At 43.2% G+C, this 18,269-nt stretch overlaps 1 protein-coding gene across 2 annotated transcripts; it reads right to left on the bottom strand.

Annotated features, from left to right (window-relative positions):
- Positions 1–375: 375 nt before the first annotated feature.
- Positions 376–8,920, bottom strand: ccn6 (cellular communication network factor 6). 2 transcript variants are annotated; one of them, XM_061051379.1, is made up of 5 exons: positions 8,782–8,920; positions 5,112–5,388; positions 2,911–3,147; positions 1,254–1,426; positions 376–1,160 (listed from the first exon to the last, which is right to left on the bottom strand). In XM_061051379.1, exons 1-5 carry the CDS (start codon positions 8,827–8,829, stop codon positions 879–881), a joined length of 1,017 nt encoding a protein of 338 aa, XP_060907362.1. In that variant the 5' UTR covers positions 8,830–8,920; the 3' UTR covers positions 376–878. The 2 variants fall into 2 exon arrangements, with proteins under 2 accessions (XP_060907362.1, XP_060907361.1); XM_061051378.1 differs by having other exon boundaries at positions 1,254–1,447.
- Between the last annotated feature and the right edge of the window lie 9,349 nt (positions 8,921–18,269).

Genomic DNA, 18,269 nt, shown 5'->3' on the forward strand with positions numbered 1-18,269 from the left:
ACCTAGCTGCGGGAGTGTCACCCACCTGGGGGAGGGGTTACTGCCCTTTGTGATGTCATGAAGGGAAAATGTCCAAACGGCCTGTTTGAGCACACACATTTTCTGAAAAGTGGAGCAGGAAAAAGACGGAGAGGATGAACTTTTCTTATAATTGGGGGGTTTGTAGACGGACTAGAGACACATATTAGTGTTAGAGAAACATGGTGAAGTGTTTTTTAGATAATATGTGACCTTTAAGTTCTAGTTTTGGGGTCAACATGATTTTAAGGTTCAACGGCTGCTACGTTTTTAGGGGGAAATTTGCCAAATTAAATCTAAAGTTTAGCAAAGGCAGAGTTGGTCATTTTCTCGACGGGGTGTAAACAGAGCAATGACCAACCCTGCCTTTAACAGAGCCAGTTTCAAATTGTTGTAATAAGTGTTTTAGCAACATTACATAAAGGTTTTCTTCAGAGAAAGTTGTTTTTGTCCTGAGATTCTCTCGACATAATTGGTACTTTTGCCTCGCAGGATGTGGGAGTTGGTTTTCCACTGCCGCCTCAACTTTCCCCCCCGTGATCACACTGCAGCCCTTACATTACTGTTTAACAAACATTACCTTGTGCAATTCCAAACCTTTATATACCTACACATCACTTTGATCTCCAAATGACACAAAATATCACAGTGTCCCTTTAATGATCGAAGTCATTCTTCCTTAGGTTTTGTCCGTCTTGCAGTGTTGTGTGTTTTTTTGTGTATTTTTTTAAAGAAATTGATCCTTCTAAAGATGACTCTTTTTGAACCTAATCATGTGTGTGTGTTTGTTCCTCAGTCTGACACCGGGGGGGGGGGGGGGGGGGGGTCTCGTCTCCTGCGTCTGTGTCTCTGGACTTCCCTTAGAGTAATCGCAGCTCAGAAAACATGTCGCCCGGGTCGTTGCACTTCCTCTGGCACACGCAGGACGTCACCCACTGCATCTTCCACTGCGTGTTGGAGCCTCCCTTGCACGTGAAGTTGACCTTGATCATGCGCGACTTGTTGGGCACACAGCAGCGCTTGTCTGTACACACGCCGCAGTACGTGGGTTTAAACTTCTTGGTGCTGGTGCAGCCCGAGAGGGTCAGCTTCTCCGCTTTCTTCGCTTGGAATTTAGCCCTGCATGTTTTCCCCTTCGGCATCTACGAGAGGATATAAACGGTTTCATTTTAATATGTTAAAAATGAAAAACCATTATAAATATCTGAAACTAGATTCTTGAATAGACCGGTCACCTTGATACTCTTGATCACGCTCTTCTGACACGGGCGCAGCAGGCACAGTCGGCGGTCTTTCCTCATCTCACACTTGCCGTTGTCGTTGTTGACGCGCACCGAGATCCCCAGGCCGCAGGTTTTGGAGCAGGGGCTCCAGGGGGTGGTCTGGACCAGACAGTTCTTCTTCCAGGCTAAAGGAGGATCCCTGTAAGCTTTCAGTATTACAGTTAAAGGGCACTGTGTCAACAACACCCTACACCAAGAGCCCGTCTGGGTGCCACTTAACTGTCGAGCTGAGCACGGACTGGAGAGACCCCCGAATACATACTCATCTCAAGGAATACCCTTGTTTTAAAGATATGAGTTATTCATTCTACATGTTTCTTTTGAGATGTGACACCAGGCGCACCAAAAAGCAACAAATCTTTAGTTTATTTGAGACATCCCAAAGAGTTTTTTCCACTTTGATATCTGAAAAACACACGTTATGACAGAGTTAATGTATGCGTCCAATCAGAGTTCTGACTTCAGGGGGAGCGGTCCTGACCACGTTTCAGACCAGCACCTCTGAATTCCTGACTGTTGAGATCAAATGGAACGCACCAACACCACAGGTCCTGAGGGGGGGCAGGACCTTCTCCATTGCCGTTCCCACCCTCTGGAACTCACTCCCATAACCATTACAGACCCCCCCCCCTAACTTTTCTCCTTAATGACATCTCTAACACCTCTTCTGAATCGCCTACAGCCACTAACAAACTCTGTCTGTGCCGTTATCACATCTGCACTCCTGAAAATATCCAGATAATTCCAGTTTGTAGCCGTTTAATTTACGAGCACAGAGATCGTAGACTGTCTGTGCAGCAATCACAGTATATGACCGTCACGCCCTCTCTCATTGGCTCGAGGTGAATTCTCCGCTCACTCGCTGACTTAATGCAGAAAACTATAGAGGGTCTGGCAGGAGAAACTCCAAGTGAAGTCCGAACGAAAACATTTGACCACCAATGTTTGCGTACACAGATACAGCCCCTCCCGGAAAGATCAGAAGATTTTCAGGAGTTTTTTGTGTGAAAGCACTTTTAGATTACTTCCTCTTTATTTTGTTTTGTTGTTCTTTGTGAAGCGTCTTTGAGTAACTCAGAAAAGCGTCCAATGTAAAGGTAAACTTAATCTCGCCTCTCCATTTCTGGTGCCACCGCCTGAGTTAAGATGACCTGGAAAGAGGAGGGACACTTGTAACGCTGCATAAAAATGTAAAAACAAAATGTTCAGCCTTCCTTTTTGGATATTTAAACACTCAAAGAGTCAACACTGCTCTTGTCGTTAGTGTGGGCCATTGTACGTTCACCAGTTAAATGTTCACTTTCTGTTTAAAGAAACACTTTTAACGGAGTTTCATGCCAAGCAGAGCGCACAAACCAGCACTGATACATCAAAGTGAATAAAAACAGAGCCGCCCCTGTCGTCCTGGTTATAACTGGATCCATCCATCTGTCTGTATCCCTCTGTGAGGCAGTCTAACCACAGGCAGCCACACCTCACTCCCCCTTCACTACCACAGTAATGAAAGCCCCCCCCCCCCCCTTACTCATTCACATAACTTGGGGAGTAATTAGCATTCCTATCCAGACAGGCAGGCCCTTCTCCGCGGCTCTGCTCCACAAACACTCACCTGACATGTAGGTGGTGTCCTGCTGGTGCTTCTTTGGGCTCTGGCCACTGCGGAGGCCGGCTGGCATGTTGCCCATCAGCGGGGCGGGGCCTAAGAGACCAGCAGGCTTCTGAATGAAAGCAGGGGTGCAGCCGATGGCCCCAGCGATACATGTGCACTTATAGAGGGGGCTGGGCTGGAAACCTTCTCCGTTCTCATAGTGGGCCCCATTCAGGTCACAGCCCACGGCCATCAAGTCTGAGAGAGGGGGGGGGGGACTAGTCAGGGCTGGTGAAGATTTAAAATACAGACAAAGATCCTAAAATATTAATGATGATATTATGTTATTTATGAAGTCATTTCTAATACTCAGGGTTGTAACGGAAAAGTTGTGATTTTTTCAGGGATGTGAATAATGGATTTTGTCTGACTTAAAGAGATGACCCACGTGAATTATATCTAAAATCCAAGCATCATCCTCCAGTGTTGAAAATGAATCCAAAGCTGAGGTGCAAAATCCTGCAGTTCCTCAAGTGTCCACTAGAGGCTGGCTGCAGAAGCACAGGAAGTCACATACACACGCATTCAAAAAAGCCAATTTTTCAAAAAACAAAATAGGTCTGATAAACTCATGTATCGATCAGCACACACTGTACAAAATAAGTACATTTTTTGATGAAGGATAAGAGTTGTTCACAATGAGGCGTGTAGCTGACCTGACTGACAGGTGGGAACGAGGTAAGGGTTGATCAAGAGGTTTAAAAACCGCCTCAGCTCCAGCTCTCAGCCTGTCTTTAGGTTGACTGAAAGTTAGAGTGAGTCAGGATTTCCAGCATGGAGACCACCATCAATGGGACTCCAGCGCCCCCTGCAGGAACAGACAGGTGACGTCAAGATGCTTCAGAGAGTGCACGTGACATGCTTGGCTCCCCAACAAACATCATTTTATAAAACGTCTCCTCTAGGATCCAAATTTTATTGGACCAAATGGATCAAATTCAGCCAATAAGGACTAAAACTGACGGGTTTGTTACTTTGAGTAACATGTATCTCATATCTAGTCGCCCCCTTGTGGAATGACTGTGAGGACACCCAAATCCTCTCAGCTCTGTTCCATACATGGTCAGGTTTTATCATTAAAACTCATCTCAGTCATCTTAAAAATTCCTCAGCTTCTCCTGCACATGACCGTCTGCTCAAGTCAGAGCAACAACTTGGAAACTTTGGAAAGAATATGGCGCTTGCTGACTTGACGTCATATTTGCCACCAACATGGGGGTCAAAATATGTTTTGTTAATATTGAGATATTTTTGATTAATTCCTGTATTGCAGATGAATTTGTAAGTCAAATATAACTCGTAACAGAGACCCTCCACACATCGTCTTTGTAGAATCCACGCTGTTTGTTGTTGTTAAAACATTCCACTTTCCCAACTGAAAACATGTTAACACACTAAAGTCGGAAGAATGACTTCCCAACTTGGAAACTGGGACCATCCGAGGAGCTCCTGAATGCAGCATAAAGCCTCCTGACAAACCGCTACAATGGGCGATTGCAGTCAGATCAGACACGCCCCTAATTATGCATAACTTGTTTCCCTAATGAAAATCAAAATGGGTGAATTCTAAACATCGATGTTTACATCCATTAATGAAGACATTAACTAATCTGGGTGTAAACATGTTTATATTCTGCTGTCAAAACAGACATTTTAATATGGGGTGTGTATGTAAATGTAGGTCTTTTGAAACCGGCATCTAGTGGACACTAGAGGAAGTTTTGTATGCACTTCCACATTGGATTCATTTTTCAACACTGGAGGTTTACCCGTTGAGTAAGACTCAACTGTTTTCCTTGTGTAGCGCTTGTCCTTCATTCATGAAGGGCAGAAGCTTCTCATTTGAGATGCTTTCTCCAGTCGAAACTTCAAAACCTCCCCAACAGCAAGCCCTCCTGCTCCACTTATTATGTAATTTAATTAACTCTGTGGTCTGGTTGAACTGTTTCTACAGAGATCTTTGTAAGGAAAAATTCTCCGCTCTGTTAAATCAGTCCTCAGAGTCAAAGGAGTATTTCTTTTGTTTGGACTCTAAAAGACTCTTATCTTATCTTATATTATCTTTGTGTTTGTCCATTTCAGGATTAACATTTTCAATTAAACTCTTTCTCTTACGTTCATATATCATCTGACTTATTCAGCAAATACTTAGATCTACTCACACGCACACACTCCGACCTCGAACCTCGGCTTGTCTGCGGAGAAGTCGCAGTACATGCCCTTGTGCGGGTCACAGACGTCCCTCTCGTTGCACGACTGTCCGATCTGCCGGGCGCAGCTCTTGCAGCAGCCACATCCGTCCAGGACTGAGCTCACCCCCGGGGCACAGTAGGGTCTTGGCTGACACTTGCAGGGCCATTGGCAGAACTGCCGCCTCTCAGCAGCAGCTCGCCCATCTCTAGCGGCCAGCTGCCCATTGTTCTGAGCCCTGCTGAGGCACTGAGGAGGAGGACAGAGATACATGAGTGACTGCAACTCAACTTTTCTGAAGGATTGGATTTTGGAAACCGGACATGCTAAACATTAATGTTTTGCTTATTCTGACTCCTGAATCAAAATTGTAATTGCTTTTTGTGCAGCAATTAGCTGTGGCATAAGCAGCTTCAATACATATAATAGATTTCCTCAGAATAGCCTCACACTACAATGCCATCCATCCATTATCTTCAGCGTTGATCCTGTTTGGGGTCCCGGGGGGCTATAAGCCGATCCCAGCTGTCATCGGGCGGTACACTCTGGACTGTTCACCAGTCAATCACAGGGCTGACATGTAGAGACAGACAACGAGCCACACTCATGTTCACACCTACAGACAATTTAAGAGTCACCATTTAACCTAATGAGCATGTCTTTAGACTGAGGGAGGAAGCACACAGGCACGAGGAGAACATGCAATTCCACACAGTCTGATGGGGATGGGAACCAGGAACCTCCTTGCTGTGAGGCAACGGCGCTAACCACTGCACCACAATGCCACCTTTTCAAAATGTTGATGGGAAAATAGTTACGCTTTCTCCTACATCTAAACTGAATTTGCATACAGATATACTTTTGCTCTTACATTTCAAGACTTAACGTCTTCTCTTATACATTAAAACTAAGTGTAAATATTCAGGGCTAGAAATAAGTTCTAAATACATCACTTGTAGGAGGAAAGCTGAGAACAGCATCACTCTTGCACACTTAATTGCAAAGTTACTTAAAAGGAAAGTTGGTATTTTTATATTTTAGACTCTAAATGACTAACAAGTACAAAAATGATTCATAGTGAAACTACTACTTCCTGTATTGACCAGGTCTCACTTGGAAAAGAGGTTCTGGTTCTAAGTTTAATTAAATGTACTGTTTGCATGTTATGAACTATCTTAAAACAGAAATAAGCTACCTTGTATACCTGTATGAGGTGTACAACCAGTGATGTAGTGGTGCCTGAAGAAGTGGGTATACTCTTCATTTTCCCCAAATGTTTTTTTAAGTACCCCCTTCCAGCAGAGTGGAAACTAGTGTTGTAGTACTGGAAATCAGTAATAAAAAGTGGTCTCAAGACCACTTTTTGAAGGTCTCGGTCTCGTTTTTGAATCGAAAGCATTTTGACTCGGTCTTGTCTCGGTCTCGGACTGGTTGGTCCACCACTGACAGGCTTTTTTCCCACGTCATTACTGTGATTAGAAGGAAAAGACCCTATGGAGACTGAAACTACTCTGTACACCTGTGTATATAGAGCCCGACTGACATAGGTTTTTGGGGCCGATACAGAAAAAATCTGATACCGATATCTTTTCTAGATCTATGTTCGATCTGTAGAGATAAATAGAGATATACGAGTATTGTGTTCATCCATCAAAATGCAGTCACTCGACTGGAAAGTAACATGCATCACTGCTTGATGATGATTGTTGTAATCAATATAGCGCCCTCTGCTGGTGAAAGAGAACGTTTAGTGTAATACAATGAAACTCACATTAAATGCTGTTTGACTGGTGAATAAATGTACTTATATCAGCGCATATCTGCGATAAAATTCGCCGATACAGAAAGTCACTTGATATGCTAATATCGGCCTGTATTATCGGCTGGTCGATTAATCGGTCAAACTCTACATGTGCACTTCACCACTGGGTACAAATCAAACAGTACAACAGAACAGACAACACACAATGACCTCAACTTAAATGTCTCACTACATCTCAGATACATGACGTACCGCATAGATTATAGTCAACAGATCTATGGCATGCCGAGTGTTACGGCATCAAGGATTCTTAAGGATGGGGAAGTGTTGAACAAACAGAGGACAACATGAGTATACTTGCACATAACCTTTTTATAAAATAAATTCAAAAGATATTCAGGCTGTCTAATGATTACATTTTGTAAATAGCGATTCATCTCTAAATGTCAATAGTTAATCTTATTTTTATATCTCTATTTTGTTATTTGCCTTTCAAAACAGTTGTTGTTTTGCTTTTATTTAGCATTTTAGTACTCTCTTATGCCTAGGGTCCTTGACTTGTTTGGGAACAAACCTGCTTTTATTTTGAAAGAAAATAAGGGACTTATGGTAGAGCGAAGGTTTCATCATGACCTTAACTAAAGAGAATCGAAATTGTAACGGATCACAAATTTAAAGGTCACATATTTTACAAAATATACTTGACCATGTTTTTCTTTGACTAACATGTGTCTCTAGTCTGTCTACAAACCCCCCAATTATGAGAAAAGTCCATCCTCTCTGTCTTCTGCCTGCTCCACAGGCCATTTGGAGATAAACTCTTCATGACATCACAAAGGGCAGTAACCCCTCCCCCAGGTGGGTGATACGCCCACAGCTAGGTGTTTGTTCTGCCCTCTGAGTCTGCCTTCTCACTGTAAACAATAGGACATGGAAAGAGAAAGCCCAAGACACCCAAACCCTTACAAAGAGGGGCGTGGTCAGACACAGCTCATTTACATATTTAAAGCTATGCTGTGCCGCGCTTCCACAATGCCAAAACCCAATGTGAACTCACAGACAGAGACACCAATATTACGCCATCGCTGAATCAATATGAATGTACAAATGTGCAATGATGTCTGTTTTGGTATTGGCTATTGCCAACAATAGCCTGTGTTCAATATCATTTTCATCGATCAATTAATACACATTTCCGGCGACTCCATTTAATGTCCTAGTGACCCCAGGTGGGGATGGGACTCTAAGGTTTGAAAAGCCTCATTTAAAAAGAAAGAAGCCAAAAAACTAGACATGATTTTTTTTTAATCTTCCACAACAAACAAGGCTGCACTCATAGTAAGAACAAAGTTAGTATTCAAACTACAAATAGACAAACTACTTCCTTGTTTTCCTAAAAAATCTTTGTTTTCTATTGACTATGCCACCGTGACTGCTCTGAGCCTCTTGTGCTCCATTTCCCCCGGCTGCTTAGTGCTGCCAAGGGTCAGGAGGGGTTATGCCAAAAATCTGAAGCCTATCTGCCAGGTTTACTGAATGAGCTCATTTCATGGTGTGAAAATGGGTCCTCCGAATCTTTAAATGCAAAGACCTCAGACTTTGCTCCCCTTTGAGAGAAAGACCAACCTTCACCCAATCATAGAACACAAGTGGAAATATTCCCCAGGTTCTTAAGAAATCTGAACTTACAAAACTTTTCTAAACAGAGCAAGATGCATTGATCCTCTGTAGGAGACTTTTTGAACCTCTGCTATACCAAGAATTCCCAAGCATCCCAGTTGTTTATCTCCCAGTTTCTTCATGTATGGCAGGTGTTGAGTGTCCTCAATGGTCCGTCTGTTTGCAGTGTTAGAATAGTAAAAAGATAATTCTCTTCTTACCTGTTGAACAAGGATGAGCAGCAGGGAATGGCAGAGAAGCGATAGCATCTCTTAAGTGAGAAGGTTTGTGTGAGCTCCAGGAGGGCGCAGGGGGACGAGGGAGCTGGAAGGTGGGATTTAGGGAGGACGACTGACAGAGGGAGAGGGAGAGAGAGGAATGGGGAGGGAAGGGTGGGGGGGCCGAGAGATTGGGAGAGCTGACCTGTCGGAGAGAGGGGGACAAAGCGCCCCTCTGTCTCCTCTCCAAACACACCTTTCCCCGCCTTACTGATCCAGAGTGGAAATATTTGTCTTCATAACTGCTGGGCCGCTCCGAGGCCTTCAAGTCCTGCCCACTTGTTTATTCTTAGTCTGCGGACTTGGATCGCATTTATCAGGGTTGCTGTATATCACCCTGTAAAATACATTTTAAGATATACCATATAGCTCCATGTGTTGATGAACAAAAGTTGAATTCATGCAGAAAGTGTTTTTTTAGTAGGTTGATGCATTCAGTGTATGTTGTTGTAGTGGGAAATGTAAGATGTATGCTCCCACTTAAAGTAGACTGACATGTGTTTGTGTTCACATTCCATTATTATTTACCCTTAGTGAAGAGGTCCCTCTCAAGAGCCTCGTCAACCTAAGGCAACACGTCTTTGAGAATTCATTTGGATCAAGCAGCGACTTCCAGGCCTGAGAAATTAAGCCAACACATAACTGTACTTCCCTGAAAGTCCACTAGGGGCTGTCAATCTGCATTAGGCCCCACGTTCTCTCTCTAATGTCCCGGTAGTGTTAGGGTGGACAAACTCTTTACCCTTGCAGGGTTGCTGGGAGGGTCATTGGAGTTTGACAAATAAGCCAAGGGAAACTGAAAATGGTAAATGGACTTGAGCTTATGTAGCGCTTTTCTTTTTTTGAATTAAATTGAATTGAATAGTCTGCTGACTACTCAAAGTGCTTCTACACCGCAGGTCACACCTACACATTCACACTCTGATGGTAGACGTTGCTAAGTGATGTGACCATCATAAGTAACTAATCCATTCATACACCACCGACGAAGCAGTGGGAGCAACTTGGGGTTCAGTGTCTTGCCCGAGGACACATGGGACATGTTGCTGCAGGAGCTGGGGATTGAACCCCTGACCTTCACATTGAAAAGAGCCAGAAAGGGGTCCAGATGGTGTCTCTCCTGTTCCTGCATAAGGACACGCTGACCTGAGTTTTGGGGTTGAGATGCCAATTTTTTTTTATTGCCAAACAGAAAGGACTCAGAACATTCAGTTTCCTGTTTTAATGGCTGTTGACCTGGATTCACTGACCTGTACAGCAGGCAGTCAGTAGGGGGCGCCCTCAATCTTTTGCCTTTAATTGACGGCTTTATTGCACTGACATTCTTATAGACTCTTTTAAAAAAAACACGTACTATACTAGTAGTATGTACTGATTTGGCCAAAATGCAGTATGCCAACAAATGCGAGTTCCGCAGTATGACAAAAATACCTGGATGTTGTACTGATTCAGGAAGAATCTACAGTATCCATCAGACCAGTCTCTCTTACGTTCTGTTTCCCACAATGCACAGCACAGACCAACCCACACAAAGATACCACCATTATTTAGAGAGATAAGAATGTTATTTTTGTTGGATTCTCTAAATCGTGAAAATCTAAATGAATAATGTGTCAGGTTTTTTAAGACTGTAAGTGGATGCTGTTTCTGTCAGCTGGGCTGTTGTTTACTTCCTCTTTCCAAGACCGGAAACCAGCTTAGAAAATGCTGGAAAATAACCACGACTGGCACTAGCCTCCGCTCTCCTCCAGCGATTCCACACCTCCAACTCTCTCCCTTCGCATTCAAGCGCAAGCAAGAACTCAAGGTGCGGACAAAGTTGTCTTTGGCTCGAGCTGCAAATGCCTGTGTCCTGCACTGTTGTGCTAGCATGCTAATGTTAGCGCTCTTTAGTTAGCTTGTAGCTTCATATTGCACATAAGCTGACACAGAATGACCGTGATCTAAACACACTTATGTGACATCACATAATCAGTGAGTATATTCTTCTTCTTCTCTCTAGTTCTTGACTAAAACAGTTTTTATACACAAAGGGAGGAGCCGGCCGTCCCGTCCATGTAAACACGGCTCTGACAACAACACAGCCAGCGGGACTCGAGCTTCTCACTCATTGTAGACAGTCATGATTCAGAGAGACATTTACACAGGATAGACTGGATTTCTGATATGTAAAATGTTACATATTCTTCCTTTAGTGAAGCTTTGCTAGAATAAAAATACTTACTTACTGTATTTAAAATGACTATTTGTACAAGTGACCATTTCTGTTACTATTCAAAGATATCTTTGCATATTTTATATTTTCCCCATTGTATTATTTCTCTGTGTTTGAGATCTCACTTTTTGCAGTGTTGCCTAACAACAGCTGCACAATTGTACCCTGCTGGAGTTCAGAAAACTGTCAGATACAAATGTTTTCAGCACAAGTCTGAACTGGGAACTGTGTCAAATGTGCACTGGACTGTCCACATAATCCCACCGCATTTTAGGAAAGAGCCCATAAACAGGAGGCTTTATGAGCAGGGTGAGAAAATAACCAGTAATTCCTGATCATGGGTAAACGTGTGCAGACGATCAGGAGGCCAAACTGCTCACTAGACAGACAGTCATTAAACCAGACAGGAATTCAACCAATGCTCAGTGGTATGCTCTAACAATGCAACACATCTTTAGTGTGTGTTGGTGTTTGTGTTCCGTTTCATTGATTTTTTAAAGCAGATTGCAGGAACTCTCTCTTGGTTCAGTTAATCAGATTAAAGATCTGAAGAATTTGGTGTTTTCAAAGAAAGGGAGCAAATTAGCTAATATCGTCCCAATAATCTATACAAAGCTTTTACCTGTCCACTGACACATTGTCAGAGGGGTGGTCTGTTGTGCTGGAGGGCGACCCTCCCACCTGTAAAGATCTCTGTCTGATCTCACTAAATGACTCCTTCTCGCTCTGTTAGTTCACATTTTCTCCTTAAAGCAGAACCCCTGACCTATAGTGCAGAGACGACGCAGAGCCGCAGCCGCCCAAAAATGTGAATGACCTGATCCTGTAGGGACCATTACTGCATGTGCTCAGGGACACTTTCAGTGTTTTTTATTATTATTATTATTAGTTCATGCTCTGGGGAAACTTACATTTGAGTAAAGTAGTATGATATATGGTCAGTTACAAAGAAAACAGTTAAGAGAGAAGAAAAGAAACGAGTAAAGAAAGTTAAATATGATGGTTAATCATATCCTGGAAACAGAAGGTATGAGGCTGATATACAGTTAATATCTGCACAATTCATATAAAGTGATGATCAAGTTTATACATATACCAAAGTTGTAACTTATAGTGTAACAAAGCCAGAGTGTAGGATCATTCAGAGACACACAATTGGAGAGAACATGAAGTCCTTGAAGTGTTTGTTATCTCTTATTTAGGACAAGTAATATTATAATATATTTGTGAATTTATCTGATTCCAGGTTTCATAAGATGGAGAGTAAATGGAGTTTGACATTTTTTCTAGACTTAGTAATGTTTCAAATGTTTGTAACCATGATTTCTCATTTATTGTTCGTAATCTTCCAGTTAGAGGCAATGATTCTTTTAGCACTCATAAGCCAACATTTACAATCTTTTTTTCAGAAGCCATGTTTGTCTTCATCCCTGAAGGCCTTTGCACACTGAGTCGGTTTTTTCTGTCCAAACATTGACGCACATTAAAAAAAGATATTCTCATGTTATGTGCACACTGACTCCGGATCTCTCGTCCATCTTTTTTTTTTTTGGGAACAGGTTCGATTTTCTGCGTTTATTCGCATCCATCCCTGTTTGTGTGTGTGTGTGTGTGAGTCTGTAGTGTCCCTACCTCAAACATACTGCCAGCTGCTGTTGAGGATCAGTTGCTTCACAGAAATTGGAAAGTGTTCTTTTTAATGTTTGGTTCCAGTATAGAGAGCAGCGTATCAAACTGTACCACTGACATCCTGAAATACTCCTGGAAGCCGTCGGGATTTTCGCAATTAATAGAAAAATAAATTCAGCCGACCCAGTGTGCAAAATGTCTGTGCGTTAGGTTCAGGATAACGGAACCAAAAAAAAACATCCTAAGAAACGGAGTCAGTGTGCAAAGGCCTTTAGTCTACAAATTCAAGCTGAAACTCTTCCATTCAAAAAGGAAACTGCATGATCCCATTTTGCTTCATGAAAAGAGTGAACTCCTCTGAAGTGAATTGTGGCCCGTTATCGCTCACAATTTGTTCAGGCAGACCATTTTTAGCAAAAATTGACCTGAGGACACTTACAGTCTTTTCTGAAGTGGTTGACTTCATCTGTATCACCTCCGGCCACTTGGAATGAGAGTCAACGGCAACCAGGAACATGGAGTTCACAAATGGTCCTGCAAAGTCGATATGCACTCGTTGCCATGGCGCCGACGGCCATTCCCATGGGTGAAGGGGTGCCTGTGGTGGTGCATTTTGGACTCGGTGGCAGCCTGAGCAGCCTTTAGTGATGTCCTCAAGTTGTTTGTCTATACCCGGCCACCAAACATAGTTTCGAGCTAGACTCTTCATCTTGTCTGTACCAAGGTGTCCTTCATGGAGAGTCTCTAACACCCTGGCTCGAAGTTTTGAGGGAACTACGACACGGGAGCCGCACATTAAGGTTCCCTGACAGATGGAGAGTTGATCTCGTCTAGCTCTGGGAACAGAGGGTCACCATGAGCTGGCCATCCCCGCATCGTTATTTCGTACACTTTTGACAATGTGGGATCATTCCTGGTGTGTTTCTGTATGTCAGAATTTGTCACTGGCAGCTGATCCACCACTGCTGTGTGGAACACATCTACTGGATCTGGATAGGGAGCATTTTCTCCTTCTGTTGTTAACAGGGGCAGGCGTGACAAGCCGTCAGCGTTGCAGTGTTGTTTTGTCCCTTTGAATTCAATGTCATATGAGTGAGCTCCAAGGAAAAGTGCCCAACGTTGTAAACGGGTGGCTGACATTACTGGGATCCCTTTTCTGGGATTAAAAATCGATACCAGGGGTTGGTGGTCTGTCACAAGAGTGAACCTTTGGCCATAAAGGTAATGGTGGAACTTTTTAATACCCCACACTAGACTGAGGGCTTCACGATCGATCGCTTGACAGTGATCTAGAGGCGAACACAATAGGGCGTTCAGATCCATCCTTCATGAGGTGTGACAGAACACAACCAATCCCATAAGGACTAGCGTCGCAGGCCAGTCTGATGGGTCGTGCTGGGTCGTAATGGGTTAGCAGTTCATCTGAAGTTATCAGTCTTTTTGTCTCTTTGAATGCTCTATCACATTCCTCAGACCACTGCCATTTTGCTCCTGTCTGCAGCAGCGCGTTGAGTGGGTAGAGCGTTGTAGCTAAGTTTGGGAGGAACTTGTGATAGTAGTTGACAAGGCCTAAATACGACCTCAGCTGCGACACATTTTCTGGTTTTGGTGCCTGGAGCACAGCTTAAATTTTCTCTTTTGATTTGTGTAAGCCGTGCTTGTCAATGACATGTCCACAGTATGAGATTTCGCTCCTGAAAAACTCACACTTATTTCTCTTCGCACGCAGGCGAACTTCTCCCCTCCTGCCAGCGATGCAAAGATGTCGTCAATACGTGGCAGTGGGTACTGCACAGTACACAACACAGGATTGATGCTCACTTTGAAGTCTCCACATTATGCGAACAGCTTCAGCCTTCCCTTTCTTCATCACAGGGACAATGGGCGTCGCCCAATCACTCCATTCAACTTTTGACAGGATGCCAGAGGCCATTAGATTCTGTAGTTCAGCTTCCACCTTTGGATGCAGCGCATATGGCACCGGACGGGCTTTGTGGAATTTTGGACTTGCATTTTCATCCAACTCAATTCTTGCCTTTATCCCTGTTAGGGTGCCTATGCCTTCTGCAAACACCTTCTCGTGGGTTTTGAGCAGCTGCGACAGTCTCTCTGTGGCACTGTGTGAACTATCATTGTCTGTTCGAGCCAAATGTAGAGCTTTAATGGTGTGCCAGTCCAGTCTGATCTTCCTCAACCATTCACGGCCGAAGAGTGGCGGCCCTCCCTTTTTCAACACATACAGCATCAATTGCAGTGTTTTACCCTCATACGTCACTTTCACTTTCAGTTTACCTGCGGGGCGCACTCTTTCACCTGTGTAGGTCTTCAGCCGCACAGAGGTCCTCAGCAACGGTAAGTTGGGGAACAGTCGCTTGTAGTCGGCTTTTGAAATGACAGATAAGGCTGACCCTGTGTCTAGCTCCATTTTCAGTCTTATGCCAGACACATCTGGAGTGATCCAGATCATTTCCCTGTCGTCTTCCTCGGTTATGTCATGCAACTTCAAACAAGCCAGTCCAATACTGTCAGACTCTGATGTTGATCCACTTTCACATGTTGTCACATTATGCACATGTTTACCTTTGTATCTTGGCTTTTTATCTTTGTTTGATTTTTCTCTTGGTGCTTGCTTGTTGCTGGATTTCTGTCTGCACACTCTCTCCATGTGTCCGGTTCTGTTACACTTTCTGCAGTTTTTGTCCTTAAACCAGCAGTCGTTTGCATCATGAGATGTTTTGCCACATCTGTAACACTTGTGTTCTTGTTTTCTAGTGTCATTCATTGACATTTTGTGTATGCCACTGTCTACAGCTTTCTTCTGTAGCTCCAAAGCATCCTTAGCTGCTGTCTCCATTGATACTGCAATAGCCAGTGCATTTTCCAGTGTAAGATCTTTTTCTGACAGTAGCCTTTTCTGTGTGCTTTGACAATGCATGCCACAAACCAGTCTGTCACGCAGAGCATCAGAAAGTCCTGCTCCAAATTCACAGAACTGAGTCAGCTTGCGTAGTTTAGCAACATATTCTGAGATGCTTTCATCTTTAGACTGGTTCATATTGTGAAAACGGAATCTCTCTGCTATCACAAGGGGCTTTGGGCTCAAGTGATTTTTTAATATGTCCACAATGCTTTGAAACGTCTGTGTGGCAGGCTTTTGGGGGGCTAGCAGGTTTCTGAGCAGGCTATATGTTCTAACACCTATAAGGCTGAGGAGTGTTGGAACTTTCTTTTCATCCTCCACATCATTTGCAGTGAAGTAAAGTTCAACCCTTTTCAATATATGATTCCCAGTCTTCATTTGCACTGTCAAACTCCTCTATTTTGCCAACAATTGACATGCTCACGTTTTGTCCACGTTATCCGCGCTTTGAAGTTACCGTAGCCGTTAGCCTGGTTTAGCTCGTCACTCACGAGTCCTGTTTTTTTTTTTGTTTTTTTTGCTCTTTTTCCTCTCTCTGCCGAGCTCCGCAGCCTCCCTCAACTGTCAGTGCAGCCGGGATCATTCACTTGCATCTCGGTTCGTGCTCGTCGCCAATTTGTTGTGTCTGTAACAACTTTTCAATGAAAGACGGAGACAGAGCTTCAACTCAGTATGACGCTTTACTGATGAACGGCAGGTTACAAGAAGTCCGGCAACACATATCACTGCGCCAATGTAATTAACTATGAAGTGCGCTGTAAGGCACAAGGGGTGATATAATGTATGCATGTATAAATAGTCCATACACTACACAACTCTCTACTGGCAGGTCTTCCTACATGCACGATCAAACCTCTGCAAATGATACAAAATGCAGCAGCACGACTGGTCTTCAACCTTCCTAAAAGAGCACATGTCACTCCGCTGTTCATCTCCTTACACTGGCTCCCAGTTACTGCTCACATCAAATTTAAAACTCTGCTGCTCGCTTACAAAACAGCGACAAAAACAGCTCCTCCTTACTTTAATTCTCTCATCCAGGTCTACACTCCCTCCCGCCCACTACGCTCTGCCAATGAAAGGCGTCTGATCCAACCTTCACAACAGGGTCCTAAGTCTCTGACTAGACTCTTCTCCTCTGTCGCCCCCCGGTGGTGGAATGAACTTCCAAACTCCATTCGATCTGCAGAGTCCCTCTGCACCTTTAAGAAAAAGCTAAAGACCCAGCTCTTTCATGAATACCTACTAACTTAATGATGATGGTCTCCATATCATTGATGATGGTTGTGACGATGGTTTTTGTTTGATAACGATAACTTATAAGATTTTCTTTCAGATCAGTTTCTATACTGTATCGTTTGCTCTTACTGACATTGTTCCCCTTTTTCTAGATCCTTGCTTGTGTTGTATTTACTCTCTGATGTACGTCGCTTTGGATAAAAGCGTCTGCTAAGTGAATTGTAGAATTGTAGCTAAAAGGCAATACTCGATATATGGATATGTCTATTATTAACAGTCAGTTGCACAAGCTCAACATGCACATGAAAAATAAACAACCTGTTTGTGAAATTTAAAGGTAATATTATCAAATAAAAGAGTTCCTTAAAGGGGCGCCGATAGCCTAGTGGTTATGTCGGGTGCCCCACGTACAGAGGCCATGGACCTCGTTGCAGTGGCCGTGGGTTCAAATCCGACCTCAGCCCCCTGTTGCATGTCATTCCCCTCTCTCTCCTCCCAACGTTCCCTGTCTCTCTTCAGCTGTTCTATCCAATAAAGGCAAAGAAGTCCAAAAAAATCTTTTGAAAAAAAAAGTTCCTTAAATATGATACAATAAATAAAAACAATTGTCCTTTTCTGCGTAACAAAATAAACAGCTGTTTACTTTTTACGACAAGGGCAAAAAGTTTTGAAGAAAAGTTAATAGATATAGGGCCTGATTTACTAAAGGTTTGCATGTCTTAAAACGTGTGCAAACTTGATACCACCAGCAAAAAAAGTGCTCTCTAATCTACTAACAACGTGCAGTGAGGATTGTGTCTTTCAAATGAGCAAAACAACACACATTGACTATTTAGTACCTTTGCCTTAATGAATATGCAATATGGGGCGTTTCTGCACTAACGTGCAAAATACTGGGAGGAGAAAATGCAAAGAACTGAAGTTAGTACACGCATTGTGATTTACCAAACCTGGCAAAAATTGTGGTGATTGTGACAGTGTCTGAATTTAACACCTTTGAAAAGAACGTGCTAACCCAGGAGACCAGTGTTACACACAACAGGCTGCTGTTATTGTAGGAGGAGACATAGGCACAACAAAAGAAGGCATAAAGATCGCGTTTTTCCCCACAAGTGTTTACATGTTTCAAATGACAGAAAAATAAATGGCATGTATTTATTTTTTAATTTGATTCAATATTCTAATCGTTAAGGAAGAGAAACACCATGATTAAACTACAGGCTGTTGTTGCCAAAGCCTACAGCCAAACAAAACTGAACATCCACAGCCTCTGCATTCAAAAGAATTTCAACATTGACATTTATTTCTTCCTATTTCCCTCTTTTCACCAACATTATATTTTAAACATGGATTTCCTTTTTCTCGGGTTGCGCGTCTCTCCCGCAGCTCGCCCCCTCCGGTGCGCTCCTCTCCATAGTGCGCTTGTCT

Source organism: Labrus mixtus, chromosome 12 (assembly GCF_963584025.1).
Source record: "Labrus mixtus chromosome 12, fLabMix1.1, whole genome shotgun sequence".
Taxonomy (NCBI): domain Eukaryota; kingdom Metazoa; phylum Chordata; class Actinopteri; order Labriformes; family Labridae; genus Labrus; species Labrus mixtus.